The 17,183-nt window shown below is 50.3% G+C and overlaps 1 protein-coding gene across 2 annotated transcripts; it reads right to left on the reverse strand.

Annotated features, from left to right (window-relative positions):
* Window positions 1-198: 198 nt before the first annotated feature.
* On the reverse strand, window positions 199-16,688 carry NRIP3 (nuclear receptor interacting protein 3). Of its 2 annotated transcripts, none has more exons than XM_052811669.1 (7): window positions 16,226-16,688; window positions 9,163-9,342; window positions 7,907-7,989; window positions 4,382-4,521; window positions 3,938-3,990; window positions 3,722-3,836; window positions 199-2,354 (listed from the first exon to the last, which is right to left on the reverse strand). In XM_052811669.1, the coding sequence occupies exons 1-6, from the start codon at window positions 16,397-16,399 to the stop codon at window positions 3,735-3,737; spliced, it is 732 nt and encodes a 243-aa protein (XP_052667629.1). In that variant the 5' UTR covers window positions 16,400-16,688; the 3' UTR covers window positions 199-2,354; window positions 3,722-3,734. The 2 variants fall into 2 exon arrangements, with proteins under 2 accessions (XP_052667629.1, XP_052667628.1); XM_052811668.1 differs by having other exon boundaries at window positions 199-2,357.
* Between the last annotated feature and the right edge of the window lie 495 nt (window positions 16,689-17,183).

Genomic DNA, 17,183 nt, shown 5'->3' on the forward strand with positions numbered 1-17,183 from the left:
CCACAAGTGCTGCGTGCCATTTAGCCTGCCCGGTTAGCGCGTCTCCACTGCCACTCTCTGTACAGTCCGATAGCAATTCCCAACCGAAGCACAAAAGCACTGTGGAGCCCCACCAGGGTAAAGAGTGAAATGAACTCCTATTCTCAACAGAGAATTGCACTGAAAACAAATAAACAGCACATCCAGAATACAAGCAAATAAACAGCAATAACAATGTAACTTTATTTAGATTTAATTTGACATTTAGCACAGTAATAAGCACAGAAAGAAAGAAGTACCAAAATACCAAACTCATAGCATATAAAATAATCAAATATATTTCACATTTAGTGAAATATTTCTACAACATAGCAGTGGGACTGCCCTGGGCAGTCTAACCCTGTAAATATATATAGAGAGCGAGCTGTGTTATATAAAATACTGTATGTAGAGAAAACACTGAAACTTATCACCAAAATAGAAAACAGCTCAAAATACGGATAGTTCAGATTTGCTAGTCATACCCAATATTGAAAAGTGGTTCAAACCCACTGCAGGAGATAAAGCTCCAGCTTAGATGCCACGGCATGAGATAGCGTTACTGTGCACAGACTGGCCAAAGCTGGCAGGAGCCTGGCTCACGGGACAGGGTCCAGACCTGAGCCGATGGCCACGAGATAACAAGAGTTACTGGTCCTCGCCCAGGACTATCAACACATTTCCTAAGTGGAAATGCCAGCGACGATGTCGGTGCTTGCGGCTGATGCTACACACCACGGGATGCCTGGGCGAGCGGTGCATTAATGTCTGCGGGGAGGCTTAAGTGCATGAGCGGCTGCTTGGATCCCGTAGGAGACCCCGCAGCCCAGCTGAGCCACACTGCAGCCTGCGCCTGCCTGCGGCCAAAGGGCTTTTGCTAAGGAAGAGCTGCCGGAGCAGCGCTCCCGCTCCTGCGGCACACAGCTAGCCCTCGCGGATCCGGCTGCAGCAGGACTGGCCATCGGCAGATGCACAACATCACAAAGATATTATTCTGAATTTTAAAGATGCCTCTTCAGCAGATGACAGGAATTAATTCCCATTAGCTTTTAAAAATCTAGAAAGCTGCTTTTGTATGAGGCCAGGCTCCCCCAAGCAATACCGTACATTTGTTCGCGTCTGCAAGCAAACAGCACGTGAAGTAGCAACCCTGCTGCTATGGGACAGTAACGCTGAATGAAATGTCTGTCCTGGCAAAAACTCCCACCTGCCCTGAGTGCGATCAAGGTTAGTGTCATACTTAAGATCCCAAGCAATTTGTAAATAGATATAAAAAATATGGCATTTCTGGCAGCAATACTAAAGTCCAACTGAAGTCGGTAACTCGCACCAGCACGTAGCCCAGTTGCTGCTGGTGCTTCGGGCTGGGTGCTGGGCGGGCAGGCGGAGGCACCAGTCCTGGCAGCAGGGGAGAACCAAGGGCACGGTGGGGCCGTGTGGTTCCTGATATACCAATGAGGGTCTGTATCTGCTGCTTTCCGAACAACATCCTTTTGTGCTTGTTTGTTGCTTTTTGGCTCAATACAATGATTAATTTTCCTGACTACTCCCACCAGGAAGGCAGCTGAGACCTGCCCGGAGGATCCCTCCTCGGGGGGTTTCGTGCCCCAGCAAGGCAGCGCCGCAATGGGCTGCCCCTGTGCTGGCACCAACCCCACGGCGAGCTGGGAGCTGCAGGAGATCACCCCAGAAGCCCTCCCAAACCCTATTTCTGTGCCTCTGCCACACCACTGCAGAGAAGCCTATAACCCATTAATAATTCTGTAATTGCTTTTTCTCATCAAGCCAGCAGTTGTATCCCTAATTACATGGCAACAATACTATGCTAACAGGATGAGCTATAATTCCTAGGTGGTATTACCATTGTTATTTTACTTGGAGTAACTTCCTGGTAATGGCCATTTGTATGCGGCAATATCAGTTAAGTGAATATAAATGCTTAGCCCCTGGAAAAATCATTAATAAAATTTTCGTTCTGATAGCCTCTAGTCACAGCTAAATACAATTACTCATACGAGGCCACTATAAAAAGTATTTTTCTCATCAGAAGAAGTTCATAAGGTTTTCCCAACTGTTTGTAATAAAGAGGACACTATATAGAAAAGTCCAGAAAATAAGCACACGTTTGTTTCTCAAAACCCATAGATAAACATGACAATATCTCTAAATTACTGGCTACTGAACAGGATTTCATTTAGCTCTACTCAAGCTGTAGCCTAGTATAAATGTTTTCAAAGCAGCGAGCTGCTGTTTCATCTGGAACAGCTGCACAGGATTTCTTTGATGTCAAGCTCTTGTGTGGGGACGGTGTTTCAATTTCTCTTTATGCCGCCAAACTGCTGAAACAGGAAGGAAAAGACATTCAATAAAATGGGCGTCTCTCATGAAAAAAAAAAGCAAGCAGCAAAATTTGGCCTTGAATGCAGTACCAAGAAATAATTCATCACTGCAGGGGCAACAGAACTATGTTATGCCTCTCGCATCCCTATTTCAAAGGAGACAGGGAAAACCACCCTGTGCCTTGCGCTGCAGCATGCTCTCCCCGTGGGGCTGTACCAGGTGGTCCCTGGGCTCGCACATGGGCAGCACCCATGGCCGGCTGCTGTCCGGCATACGGCGGGTGCACACACACTCTCGTCCTGATTCGCCGCACTAGCGCGTACATCCCTCATGTACTCCCCAAGGAGCATGAATACAACTAGCTGAGGAAGGTCTGTTCCTTCTCCGCTGCCGCCCAGGCTCCTCGAGCTCAGTGGTACCCAGCACAGCCTGCTCAAGCTGCACAGGGGCTGCAGGACGTCCAAAATGACTGTGGCTCGTCATGACAGACAGCTAAAGAAGGTGCTGCCCTACATCATTCGCCAAAGACGCTTTCTTACGCAGTGACCAAACATTTTTTAGATGGCTGCGTCCACAGCGCTCATCGCTGAGCAACCACAAGCGCTGCCTGCGAAGCCGGAGAGGCACATAAGTGCAAATCCCTCTCTCAGGCACCTGGTGCCTGCCGGTTTCATAAGCCAGAGGCAGGAGCCAGTGATACAACTCTTTTTCGCAGTGCTCAGCGAGGAAGAGCCCCATGCAGTGTCTGGAAGGAGGGGGATTGCCCTGCCTGCTGCCTGCCTGCCTGCAGAGCCAGCCATCACAAGCCACACACGTTTAGGAGGTACCAGAGCAGACAGCACAGATTTCTCTTTCTATAGGACGATAAGGCTGAAAAAGTCTGGGACATCAGGAGCAGCTGGCAGGAGGGCAGCTGGGGCAATGCAGGGAGAAGTGGCAAGACTTATCTCCAGGCAGGATCTCTCTCTCGTGCGCTTTGCAAAACATTCATGTGGGTTTATTTGCCTTGCTTCGTAAATATTTTCCAGAAAAAGATTTGTTTGGGAACACTCTCAAAGCAGCACTCAAGGAGTCTTCCTAGTGACCTCCAGAAAGTACATTTCCTGAGGTGTTTCCCTGTGCGTGTCTTTTCAGACACCCCCTTTGCCGTACAACGCTTACTGGAAAAAAAGCAGCAAAAGCTGAAAAATGCTGCTGAAAAAGCCAGGGACTCTGTTTCAAAACTCAATGGGCTAATGAAAACAATTTCTACCAGTGCTGGTGAGCTCTCGTTCACCTGCAGCGAGAGTCTGGGGGCTCCTACGTGACCGTGACCGTGCCGGGGGGCACTGCCATCAGGCTCAGCGGTGCACATGCAGCTCACCTCCCCAGCCAGCTTACTGCTCGCCCACCGCAGCGCTGCCACTGCCCACAAACGGGATTTCTTCCCTCTCCGTCTTCCCCAGAACGAGATGGTGCTTCTCCATGTTTATGACACACTGTAGAGAATAAATGCCTTTAGGTAAGAGGGAAAACTGCAATTCATAGTGGTCCCAGCTCCCCCAGCAGAGGTAAAAGCCCTGTTGGAAACCCTCCCTACCTTCAGAGATTTCAGCGTCTGCAGCCCAAAGGAGAAGGGTTTCTCATTGTCTTCTGAAAAATAGGAACGTTCAGATTTATACATTCGAAATGCTCTCCCGTGCTTTTTGTCAGTAACACCATCCTTCCTTCATGGCTGCTCTGCTAAATAAAACCCTGTTTACAAAGGGACTGAGTTACTCCGGAGGGAAACATGATCAGACGAGGGCAGGCGGACGCGCCTGCAGGGAGACACGGTGGTTGCTCCATCGCACGGTAGAGCATGAGCCTGGGGCCGCCAGCGCAGCCCTGCTGAACACATCCTCCTCCCTCCCTCCCTCCAAAGGGCCAAAAAGAGACTTTTGCTGCAGAAAAGCAGTATTTCTATTTTAATTTTAACATGTTTCTGAGGCTTCATTTTTACACACACACACACACACACACACTCACACACACACACACTCACCCACGACGAGGGCAGCACACTCCACGGGGACTGCTCCCACTGTGAGGGTGAGGCACTCAACCTGGCCGATTGCCTTCACCTTGTATGGCAATGAAACCATCTCCTCTTCGACAGGGAGTGCTTTGAGATGCTCCTTTAACCTGCACATTGAAAACACTTCTGACATGAAACAGCCACGGTTCAGCTGCTCTGGCAAGGAGCAAATGGCGTTCAGAGGGTACTTACACCTGAAGTGCTCTTCGCTTGCTCATATTACCACACCGTTATTGGAAAGCTACTTTCTCGGCAGGTTTTCTGTGATGCTCTGCATACAGCCAGCAGCCTACAACCATGTCAGACCATAGCATGACCCACGACACAGTCCTGGGGCCACGTCAGCCCTTGCCCCAAGCAGAGCTCCTTACTGGATTTTGCTTTTTAGCTGAGGAATCTTCGTTCCTACATTTCTTCAAGACTTGGGGAAGCTGCTGATCTAAAATTGCTTCTAATGCAGTGTGGGTGTAAGGAAGGGATACTCTACTCCAGCTTCCACTAGCAGAGCCACCGACACTGCGTGCCCATGCCTCACAGCTGGGACAGCGCGCCCGACCCATGGTTGTTAGCAGGTGCTGCTGCTGGGTTTATTCAGAGGAAATGGGGACAGATCAATCACATTCAGCCCGAGAAAAGGAAAAAAGGATGTCAGGGATATCTCAGGTACAGTTGTTTCTTCTATCTATGCCCCATGAACAAGTCTGACAACACTGATTAATTATTTAGCTTCAGTTTCTCTTTTAAACTGAACAAGAACCTAATGGCAAGGCAGTTTGAGGTGGTGATCCCTCCCTCGGATAAAAGCTGTATTACTTTTAGGCTATTTGAGGTACCTTTCTGCTGAGCTGCATTGCAGCAGTGCGTGTGTGTGTCTGTCCATCCATCCGGGGGGGAGCAGCCCCCCTCAAAGGCAGAGGCCCTGGGACTGAGGTGGGGATTGCCCATGCCATTTAGCACAGGTACAATGACCAGGAGAGGTAGCAGAGAGAAGGAGCTGGATCCCCTCTGCCTATTCCCTTAGGGACCAGCCTTAAAAAGCAGTGGGAACATATCAAGAAGAAGTTTATGCCCTCCTTGCCCTGGAGCTGGCTTTACTCTGGTCCAAGACAGGTTGGAGTGGCTTTTTTGGGTGCAGTTAGCTCCAATGGCTTCTCTATCCACTCAAGGGAAGACCTGTGGTCTTTGTTTCCCCCCATTTGATCCCAACGCAGGGCACAGGCTGCGGCGCTGGAGCCAGGACCTGAACAGAGCCGAGATACAGCTGGAGATGGCTCCTCGCTCCAGCATCTGCTGACCCAGATGGTTTTCCCAGGTGTGACCAGGGCTGCAGAGAGACTGCGGGGGAGGGACAGAGCCAAGCCACCTTCAAGGAAGAGCTTCGTCACAGCTGAGACTGACCCAAGGATGGACAGATAGCCCGTGGGCTGAGAGCCGGCCAGGAAACTGCAGCGTGGCGAGAACCACTGATGCACGATGCAGTGACACGTCTTGGAGCTGGGTTTGAAAGTGGAAAGTCCCCAGCAGCGTGCAGTGACCAGAGCTGCTCACGTGACAGCTGCACCTACCCCTCCGCAGGGGATTTCTTATGCTGTGGCAACCTGCGAGCTAACCCTACCGCTTTGCTCAGAGGTGAGGGGAAGAGCTCGAACGGCACCATGACAAGATGCAAAAAGATTTTTAAAAAAGAAGGGAGGAATTGAGCCTGTGCCTCAGGCACACACACGCTGCTTTTAGGCGCTGAGACCTCAGCAGCAGGGCCCGTCCCCAGAGCCGCTGAGCCTCAACTGCAGGCAGCAGCACCCGGCAAAGCACACTGCACGGCCCCTCCTGCCCTGGCAGGAACAAGAGCAAAATCGCCTAGCACGCCTCTTCCCTGCTGCTTTCCAGAGCTGGATTTAAACAAAACTCGTGTTTTTTCGTTGGCACGCGTGCGGGACTGCTTTGAAGTAAAACATCCTGGAGCGGTGCCTCTTGTCACAAAGGACCTACCACAGCGACGGCAGAGCGAGCCAGACATCAAAGCCCTGGTTTTAACCCGCTTTGTTAATCTGGCTTTAGCTTCTGTCCCCGCAAACACAAACAGCAAAGGAGCTGCAGGAAGCTGCCTGCAAGGCAGTCCTGCCTGCTGCAGACCTCAGCTGGCAGCACGTGCGGGACGGGCTGTCACTCCGGCCACGCTGTCTGCCTGCGCACGCAATGTGGCTCTTGCGCACCCCGGTGCCCGTGGGCTCCCACCTCGCAGGAACCAAAGCTCGCTCATTGCTGATGCATAACGCCGGGGAAGGACATGGGCCTTGTAACTGCAGCTGTCCGGCTGATGGCTACAAAAGTGGTCTTGCTCAAATCAGGAGGGAATCCCCATAACCTGAGAGCAGAAACTGGCTCTAACCTATTTCTTAAGCGCGCTTTGAAGGGCGGGAGTCCTGAAGCAGACTGGTTCTGCAAAAACTGCACGGGACACGCATGAGTAACACAGGGAGCAGGTGAACTGTCACAGAGCATCGCTGTGCAACTCAGATGTGTTGAGCGGCCAATACAGCGTCTTGCAAGATGAGACCCCTCCAAACGCACTGTTATCATCCGTAAGCTAGGCTGAGCAGCTCCACAGTTGGTGACAAGTTTGTAGTAAGCGCAGCCACCTTCCAGGCACTAAACACTGTTGCGCAAAGAAGTCATTACTCTCTGGTCAGAAAACAGGCACCATTCATTCAGGGCCACGCAGTAACACTCAGGGAGCAACTGCAATTGGTTTTTGCGCAATCACTGCAAGTTGGTGTTAAAAAGCAATGCCTCCGTGGGAATAAAGTGCCAAAATCTCCTTGGTACGCTGTGAGCTGATGCCTGATCTTGCTCCTCGGAGATCAGCGGGAGTTTTGCTGCAAATGGCTGGCAGTCAGCTCTCTAACGCTACATAAATACATTTCCTTTCCCTTCAACTGGGAGAAATTTGTTATTGGAAGTAGCATCAGACACCAAATTTCGAGCACATGCATGTACACAACCGCACAGCTGCTTTACACCCGGTGCTGGGGCCAGCAGTGCTGCAGCCGCCAGCGGGATCATGCCCCGCAGGCAGGTCCCTGCCCCACAGCGGGGACCTGCAGGGCTGGGCTGGGCTGGGCTGACCCAGCCCCACGCCTGCCCCGGGGATGCAGAAGGCCAGGGAGGGGCTTCAGCTGTTTCACGAGGCACTGAATGACAACAGGCAAGCACTGAAAAAATACAAATGTATCCAACCCTCCGAAGGGATTTACTCAGAGGTGAGTAGGTTGGTATAAGTGGCTTTCTATTTCAGCTCCCTGCAAGGACATTTAAGAATAAGCCAGGATTTGGTTGTAACAGGAGGGTCAGGGGCTTGCCCAGGCACAGCCCAGAGCACTCCCTTCCAGAACGGCCATCTCTGGCACCAGTGAAGCCCCAGCCCCAGGAACACTGCCTGTGCTGCCAGGTGCCACAAGTTCCCACAAAACAGAAATCTGGCTGGATATTTACCCTAGCCTGTCCAAGCAGGCAGACGACATGAGGTTGTGCTGCGAGCCAGTGTCCACCACGGCCTTCAGCTCCTTCCCCGCACACTGCAAGAGCAAGCAGAGACAGGAGACGATGTGTGGGATGCAGAACGAGCACAGGGTGTCCAGGGTCTCTGCTCTGCACACACCGGTCCCTGCCAAAATACCAACACCTCCTCGTGCCAGCCCATCCCCACTCCACCATACAGTCAGTGCCCGCAGGGTATCACCTCATCCACCCCAGGCACCCAAGAGTTGGCTCTTGAGCTGCTGTTTGAATAAGGTGGTGCTACTAAACAACATGATGTTGGGTCCTGAGCCCTTCCCAGCAGCATTTGCCCATGCAGAAAGCCGAAGGGGCAGCCCCAGGCAGCCAGGATATTACGGAGAGCTGGAAATATAAAAAAGTGTGGGGGTAAGGAGGAGAAATGTGAAATTACTCTTGGGGAAAGAAAAGAGGGATGGCATTTAGAATCACAGAATCATTTAGGTTGGAAAAGACCTTCAAGATCATCGAGTCCAACCATCATCCATGCCCACTAAACCATGTTCTGGAGTACCCCATCTACTCGCTTTTTGAATACCTCCAGGGATGGTGACTCCACCACTTCCCTGGGCAGCCTATTCCAATGTCTGACAACCCTCTCAGTAAAGAAATTTTTCCTCATATCTAACCTAAATCTCCCTTGCTGCAACTTGAGGCCATTTCCTCTAGTCCTATCTCCAGCCACCCGACAGAAGAGACCAGCACCCACCTCACTACAACCCCCTTCAGGCAGTTACAGAGAGCGATAAGGTCTCCCCTCAGCCTCCTCTTCTCCAGACTAAACAGCCCCAGCTCCCTCAGCCGCTTCTCATAAGACTTGTGCTCCAGGCCCCTCACCAACTTGGCTGCCCTTCTCTGGACACATTCCGGCATTTGGGGAAGGGCTGTGAGCACAGGGATTCACCATGGATAATTACTCCCCAGTGTTTCAGCATGCTGCCCCAGCCTGGCTGCTCCCTCTGCCCTGATGTCCAAGAGAAGACATCCACCAGACCAGTTTTCTCTGTGATACCCAGGTAGGGGTCCATGCCACAGCAGCCCTGAGCTGCAGAGGGAGAGCATCCCCACAGCTGTGACAGCCCTGGTGGAGTGCAATCCTTATCGGGAAACGTGGAGAACAAGACCACAGCTTGAGGCTGTCAGAAGTAAAATTTGGGGGAAAAAACCTCAGAAGGCTGGGGAGGGACTATTACCTGGCAGCTCACCACTATGAGCTCCTCGTCCTCTGTTTTCCCTGAGCTGCCCAGTTTTGTTTGAGTCAGCTTGTTGGTCTGCGCTGAGATATCACTCTTCAGAGTCCAGCTGCCTCGGCTGCTTCGTAGTTTTGATAAATTTGTCTCCATCAGGCGCTTCTGCAGGATATTATGTGGTTGCTTTAAGAAAAAACACACACAGAAGAGCAGGGTGAAGTCAGAGGAAAGCCACGAAGTGACCTGCAATGCCAGCCTGCTTGTGGTGCCCGTGGGCCAGCACTTCTCTCATGGGAGTGATGCCCTAAAGTCTCGCTCTCCCTGATTCCCAGACTACATGCACTCTTCCTAGCCTACATCTATTTGCTCTTCTGCCAGCTCTGCCTTACCTGGCTTTGACTAAAGAGCACTACTTTGTATTGGCAAGAGAAAAATCTTTTCAAAATACTAACCAGAATTTGGAGGGGATACCTTTCTTTTTCCAAACTCAAGTTCAAGATTTGATCTCATATAGGAATCAAAACAAGTCGGCCTTTTCCAAGTTGGTGTTTCAGCCATCATTGCCTTCATCTATTGATAAGGATATCAGGAATGCTGCAGTGATGTGAAAAGTTAAGAGGTAACAAATTACCTTTTCAATTACACACACCACCTAAGTAAGAAAAAGGTGTATGGGCTTACCGAATGAACACAGATGCTTTCATTGAGCACTGGCATTGCTGCATAGGAAATACCCATGTCCACCCTCCACCTGTGGTGATGCTCTTTGTGTGAATCAACCCAGAATTTAAGCAGCTGATTTGGGTGTCTGTGCATTGGCTTTTACAGGTGTGAGTGAACAAGGCACAACTGCAAGAAGAGAGCTATAAATGGTGTCTATTGTCAGACCTGGGCTGGCCTTTAGACCAGAATTTGTTCTAAAATTGCCCTGCATCTCTCTTCCCTCCACATTTGTATTTAGCTGCTAAGGGTGAGTAAATGGGACCAATCCTGGGTGCCATGCTGTGGAAGGGAAAGGAGAGGAGGGGAAGAGGTAAGATCATCTGAGGTAGGTGGGTATTCTCCCAGGAACACCCAATGCTTCGTATGGCGGCTTCTCTCTTTCTCTGTCATTTCCATTTGGAGAGAAGCATGTTGCCTCTCAAAATCTCCAACTGCTTTCCCCAAAGCCTTTTTATGTTTAATGTTCGTCATGGATGGATGCACATACTCTGCTGGAGGTGAAATGACTCTGCTTGATTATCTGCTCATTTCTCTGCCCAGCTAATCTCCCCCCCATTACTGCCCTTTCCTTCTGATTTTAATTTGTCCACAGTGAGACCTTCTTACTGGCTTATTCCTGAATTTTTGCATTCATATTAAATATGCTTGTGTGTCTGCAGAGCCATATAAACCAGTAAATCTCCTCATCCCGAGGGAATTTCAATGGGATCAGTATAACTTCGAAAACCTCAGGCCGTGGTTCCCTGAGTTGGCCAGTGCGCACCCTCGTGCGCAGCTCCTCGTCTTTAAAATAATCTGTGTGGCATGTTAAATAACAGCACTTGCAAAAGGCTAATGCAACTTGGCATCATCCTAAAATAACTGCAACCATGTTAGTGCTTCAGATCCTGCTGTAGGCATAGCGCAGGCAGTTAAACTGGACCTGACTGATGAGATCAGGTGGTCATCGGGACATGTAATCTCCTTTTTCCCCACTCTTTACTGTTCTTACTTCTACATACAACCTGCGACTTGAAAGGAGATAAAATTCCATGACCATTTTTGGTTGCAGGTGCTATGTCTGACCAGCACGCTAGAGAGCATGTCCTGTGTAAAGGCGATAACGTAGCCACGCTTCCAGTGACCGGGAGAAATCAGATCTGACATTGTGCTGTCTCCTTCACACACAAAACATAACAAAGGTCCAGCACTGCTGTGGTGACCACTGTCTTCCCAGTGAGACTGAACAGCAGAAACCAGTATTACTTACCTAGATTAAAGGCGGGCAGACTGGCTCCACTAGTAATGGACCCTGTGCTGAGACACGAGCAAATCAGTTTGGAAGCGAGGGCTGCCTTACATGAGGCAGAAGCCATAGGTGCACAGTCAGCACCGTGATCACCTCTGAGGCTCCTCATCTGAGCAAAAATGCAAGCCAGGGTTTGCTGACAGTGGATGGCACGTCCTTCTTACCCTTTATGTTTGCCTGCAACTCATCTGGAGAACTAATTCTTCACATCACAAAAAAAACCAAACGAGGGGATAGGGGGCTGGAGAAGAGGATGGGTGAAGTTCCCAGCTGGCCAGAATACAGCCTGTCACACAGTGGTCACCTCCTCATGCCCAGCCCCGCTCAGCTAGGACCGAGAGAAATTTCTGAATGGCGTCATCCAGGACAGTCTGGGTGCTCTTCTGATCTGCCCAGCCTCAATCATGTTGCCAAATACTTTTGAAAGAATAGGCTGGAGAAGAACAAGTCACCAGCACACTCAACACTGCTATTTTAACTGTCGTCTACCTTTGATTTAAACCTAAATTTCTTTTAACTACTAGTTCTCCTGTGGATCGTTAACCAGTTACATATATGGGTTTTCTCAGGCCCTGGTTTTATGAATCCTATATGGGTTCCATCACCAGAAGGAAAAAAATCCAGCACTCAGCCAACATGAGTTACCACCACAAACAGGACTGTCCTGTTGACGCTTGCTCTTCTGAAAGCTGCAGCGAATCCTGCCTTCGAGGGGACAAATATTGCTTATGTTGTGCTCCCATACAGAAATAATCTAGCAAGAGGGGGCTGAAAATGTTCCCTGCAGCACCATCCTGTCCCAGGGTATTAATTAGTTTGCTTTAACTTGTATGGCCCTTGACTCTCGTGTGCAACAGAGTGAGGGATGTTAGTCATGGAGACGACTCAAGTGATGGATACGTACTTGGTAAACAGCTAATGTGCCAGGGGACATTTGCAAATGCACATTTTGCTGGAAAACTGCAAGGAGACCGTGTCTGGGAGGGAGAGGAGGAAAACCTCCCCGTGACAGTGATGGGGAAGGCAGCCCCGTTCTCCCTCCAGCACAGCCTGGCCACACAGCCAGGACCGGTGTTTGAAGTAACTCAGATTATTTGGTACTGTCTTTCTATGCATCACACAAAACTGTTGAAAGTTTTATAAAAAAATAAAATGTTACATACCGCTGTGTAAGTGCAAAAAAAATAAGTTACTTCCTAGTATCATTCAGCACAATATAAACACAAACCAGGATTTTTTTCATAAGATATCTCCCTTTCTATCCCTGAGACTTTGCAAAAACCTATAATCCCCTAAAAAATCCACAGTAGAAACCTAAAAGAAGTGAGTGGAGACGCCAGCTATTGCTGAACCTATTTACCACTGTCTGTCAAACCCACAAATAATTCTGTCCAGTTTTGCTCCTCTCTAATTTATAAGCAAGTGCATCGCTGCAGCTTGCAGTATCCATCTCTCTGGCAGGTTTCCCACAGTTTTGCCTTCTAGATCTAGGGATAACAAGACCCACCAACAACAGTTTCACTCAAGTGGAGATGAAAGTCAGGGAAGACGCCAGCTCCTCCCCCAAACCTCAGGAGGTTTGCCCTCTCTTCTGTACCCAGACAGTAGAAGAGAGGAGTTTTAACACACCAATGGAGCTTGTCCCAAGAAATAACCAATTTCTCTCTCTTCTTCCCATTTTTCATCCAAATCCACCTCTTCTACCAGCAGCCTGTGCTCACGTGCTGTCAGCCCCTCTCGCAGGGGGATGAGGTGGGACAAGAGATGCCCCCTGCTCTCCTGTGCCCCCTGGGTGCCCAGGCAGCGGCCAGGTCTCTGACCAAGACAGTACACGTAACATCAAAGTTTTTTGCATTTTAACCAAGACGACAAACTCTAGGGAGTGCGCAGTGGGAAAGCAGGGGAAACTGAAAGCACTGAAATTAACTGCAATGTTGTACCAGCTACGGTAGCAGGGGACAGGGCCATGGGGGCACCCAGAGCTGCGCTGAGGACCCAGGCACCCAGCGGAGGCTCTGAGGGCATTTTGGGAGAGGGAAATGCTTTTTTGTTGTTGTTGTTTGTTACTCTTTATAACTTTGTTTCCCACCTTATAAAGTGATGTGGGACTGTTTCAGGCAAAGTCCCTCCAAACTGGTCTGTTGGCTCTTGGGGCGAGGGCAAGGTGTCAGAGCATGAGGAGGAGCTGCCAACAGCCAGCACACCCTGCCCAAGTCAGGCAGGGGGTCACTGTTACGGTGTGACCAAATCCCAGCTAACGACCATCTCGTGCCAATTTTCTGGGCTACGGAGAGGAGGCTAATAGTGAGGCATCAAACCAAAACCATTTCTGCTCTGTATATCCAGTCCTACGTTTGCCAAATCAAATGTATGCTATGCTATAGTTTGGTCTTACACTAGGCAAACAAAGTGGATTACGTAAAGGGAGCGAGGAGCTGGAAGAGTTCGGTCCAACCCAGAATAATACACCGAAAAATACTGGAGGCTTAACATAGGTAATTACAACAAGTAGTTATCAAACCTGCCTATAAGGGGCATCACCAGGAGAGATGCTTCAGGAGCCGAGTGATGGCACACAAGCTGGGGGATGCCAGCACACCCGCCCCGGTGACCTGCTGCTGCCTCGCTGTGCGTACCACCCCCTGCACTGCGGCCAAAAGGAAGGGGATTTCTCCCCAGAATTGGAGTGGTCGCTACCAGCTGTCACCCTGACAGACAGGGTCTCTCCTCACCACCTGTCCCCATCTCTGGGGAGCTGTTACCTCCTCTCTTCTCCTGCCAAGGCCGCTGGAAAACCCCCGTGGGAAACCCTGCATTAATAATGCCAGTCACGTCAAAAGCCCTTCCACCCACGTCACCACAGCTGTTGCGCAGCTTTAGGCACAAAAATGTGCTGCATTGTTAGGAGGTGTGCAGTTATTCACAAGAAAGGCATGCAAATGCCCTGGGCAAAGACCCCTGATGCCCTGGGCCTCCTGACCGTGCAGCTCAACCCCTCTGGACCTGGACCTTTCAGTTTGGGGCCATGACAAAGTGGAGTCCCACATTTTGGAGCCTCTTGGTGCTTCTCTAGACTCAGAGACGCATGATCCCCCGCTCCTCCTGGGGACAATTCCCGTGACATCCAGGCAGCCACAGCACCGGGGAGACACGGTGGGTCCTCTTGAAGCGATGCTCACTGCAGTCCCGGCCGTGTGCGGTGTGAGTGTGGCTGTGCTGACAGCATTGCTTCGCTGCAACACGACCCACCGCAACAACTCTGAAATTCACAGCGTCTTCGTTGAGGCTGTGGGAACGAGCCTGGGCATGTGCCAGTGCTGTCGCTTTGGGGACTCCCCATACGTCCCATGGGGCAGGAGGCTGTGGCCAAGGTGAGCCCTGGCCACATATGCCCACTGTCCCATCACCCCTCGCTGTGGTGTGGGCACAAGGTGGCTTTGCAGTGGGGTGACCCATACCAGCTCGGTTCTCACCCCGTCCCCGGCCAGAGACCCACCACAGCCAGGGTAGCTGGGGCGGGCAGCGCGCCTCTGCCGTGCCGCACCTCCTTTTTGTGCTTGGAGAGGATCAGGAGCTGTGGCCCTCCCCAGGGCTTCGGCACTTCCCTGGGGAGAGCCCCCGCACGCAGACCCTCCTCTCAGGGGCTGTGGGTGCAGCAGGGGTGATGCTGCAGCCACGGCTCAGCCGGCGCAGGCACAGGAGCAGGGAGAAAACCTCGGGTGATGTTTCTGTGACAAGGGCTGTGGCAAGAAGCCCCATGCTCTGCTCCTGGCGCTGGGGCCAAACCTGGTCCTCGCTGCTGCGGCGACGAGGACTTCAGTGCTCAGTGCCCCCGGCTCCTGCTACCTGTTGCCTCTCTCATCTGGGCAGAGCAGAAACCCCTGTCATCAGGGTCTCAGTCCCACAAACTGTGGGTCGCTGAGCCATGACATGTTATTTAGACTCTGCAGATAATAGCAATAACACCACCATCACGCTCTGAAAGGCACGTTGTAGCTCCCTGATGGAGAGCTGCCATTCAATGGTCACCAGGAAAGCTCCTTCCGAGCCTTTCCCTGGGCAGGAGCTTTACTCCCTACAATCGCAAAACATTTGGGATGACAAAAAAAATCACCTCCATGTGCACTGCAGAGAACAGCCAACTCATTCCACTTATCTCAGCCAGGCAGAGCCAAGCCTAACCCAGCTGAGCAGGAAGGCTGTAACAAAACAAAACTACCCCACTAAAAATAAAAAGATTCACTTTTCAATGTACCTATATCAAAGACTGAAAAAAGCAAATATTGTGTTACAAGGTGCATGAATTTTGCAACAATTGGGCAAAAAAAAAGTAAAGGAGATTTCCTCAGTAGGATATATTTTCTAGATTTTGCTCCTTACATCAGAACTTTTGGTATTACATTTAAGTATCATTTCCCATTAGAGAAAGCTCAAACATTTGTGCACATTAGTATTTAGAAATGCCCTCCAGCCCCTGGAAATGATGAAGAATAAGTGTATGTCAGCTACAGGATCACATGGATCATTGCATATGTAAATATTTAAGACCTAGAATTATATATCTTCATTTTAAAAAAAAAAAAATGCATAAGCCTTTATCAAACTGTAATCTTGGCAGTTTTATATTTTGAAGTACTAGTGACTGCACTTTACCGAATCTTTTATGATTATATCTAGTGCGCATGTATGCATCACAGACAAACATATGTGTGTATATATGTCTGTATTATATGAAGCCATTTTGATTTATTCTGATTCAGAGAGGATTTTTGTACTGAAAACAATATCCCCTTTTCATGCAAATGTAAAAAAAAATTAAAAGCTTTTAGATCTGAGTGCCAGGCATCTGAAAGCACCTACTAGCAGAAAGCAACCCTGGTGATAACTAGCATCATATTTCTACTCCCTTCCTTTTACATACAAAAGCCTCATTTTTTAAATCAATTTCCACAAGCAACCAACTTCTCCTAACAGAAAAACGTCACGAAGAAAAACAATAGACAGTGCCCTACCAGCTTCTTAAGTCTCCTTCCAGTAAACACAATAAAGCCTTACAGTATCTTTTGAAGTCCCCAGCTTCTTCAGCCCGTCCAGAGGGAGGAGATCTGCAGAATCCTTGTGAATAAACTGAACCGCCTGCTTCATCCTCCTCTGCTGGTGGAGAGATGCAGCTTCCCTTATCTCCACTTCTTTTCGACTCGGCTCTGTCAGGATACCTGAATAAAACATCTTTCCAACCACGTACGGCTCGCTTCTCAAAGATGTGCCTCTCAGAGGGATGGAGCCAGAGAAATGCTCTATCGCCTGCGCTTTATAACCGGAGCCTGGTGACGTTTGGAGACCAGCAGGTACTCCAGCCAGCACCGACGAGTAAAGGAGGGGTTGGGCACATTGCAATACGTTGCACAAACAACAGCGAGTGAGCTCGGGCTCGGTCTAAGGGATTAAAATCGGCACCGTTCCTCCTCGCTGCCTCTCCTGAAAGCGAGATTAGCTGCAGGCATCCGACAGCTCTCAAAGCCCCCCAGCAGCCTCACCGGCAGAAAAGAGAGCGCTGGAGCATGGTGCTCCGGCGCTCTCTTTTCTGCCCGTGAGGCTGCTGGGGGGCTTCGAGAGCTGCGAACAGCCCCAGGAGCCAGCGTACCTCCCAGCCAACCTCTGCAGGCACAGCTTTTTTGGCCTGGATAGGGAGTCCGAAGTGTCACGGCAGGTGACGGCTGCTCAGCACCCCTGTGGTCCTGGATGCCACTGCCCCACAGGGCTGGGGTGATGCAGCCCTGCAGGGACCATGCAGCTGGCCGCCTTGAGGTTTGCCACATTATGCCTGGGGCCAGCAGGGTTAGGGCAGGCTCTGGATACCTCTGGCCTCACTGAAGCATTGCAGGCACCGATCTGCATCATCGCTGCCTACTGAAGTCCCCAGGAAGGGTAAGGACTGTCACAAAAATTGTCCCAGCCAAATTGGGGCACCCTAAATGTGGTTTTACACAGGGTCAAACGTTCAGGTACAGCA

This window comes from Harpia harpyja, chromosome 16 (genome assembly GCF_026419915.1).
Source record: "Harpia harpyja isolate bHarHar1 chromosome 16, bHarHar1 primary haplotype, whole genome shotgun sequence".
NCBI classification, from domain to species: Eukaryota; Metazoa; Chordata; class Aves; order Accipitriformes; family Accipitridae; genus Harpia; species Harpia harpyja.

Excerpts from the sequence above, each read along its gene's own strand:
- NRIP3 (XM_052811669.1), bottom strand. The coding sequence starts at position 16,399 with ATGTTTTATTCAGGTATCCTGACAGAGCCGAGTCGAAAAGAAGTGGAG. Across the intron at positions 9,343-16,225 it reads TGGGGACTTCAAAAGATACT|CAACCACATAATATCCTGCA; the intron begins GTAAGGCTTTAT and ends TTTTTCTTAAAG. Across the intron at positions 4,522-7,906 it reads GCCTGCTTGGACAGGCTAGG|GTTAAAGGAGCATCTCAAAG; the intron begins GTAAATATCCAG and ends TTCAATGTGCAG.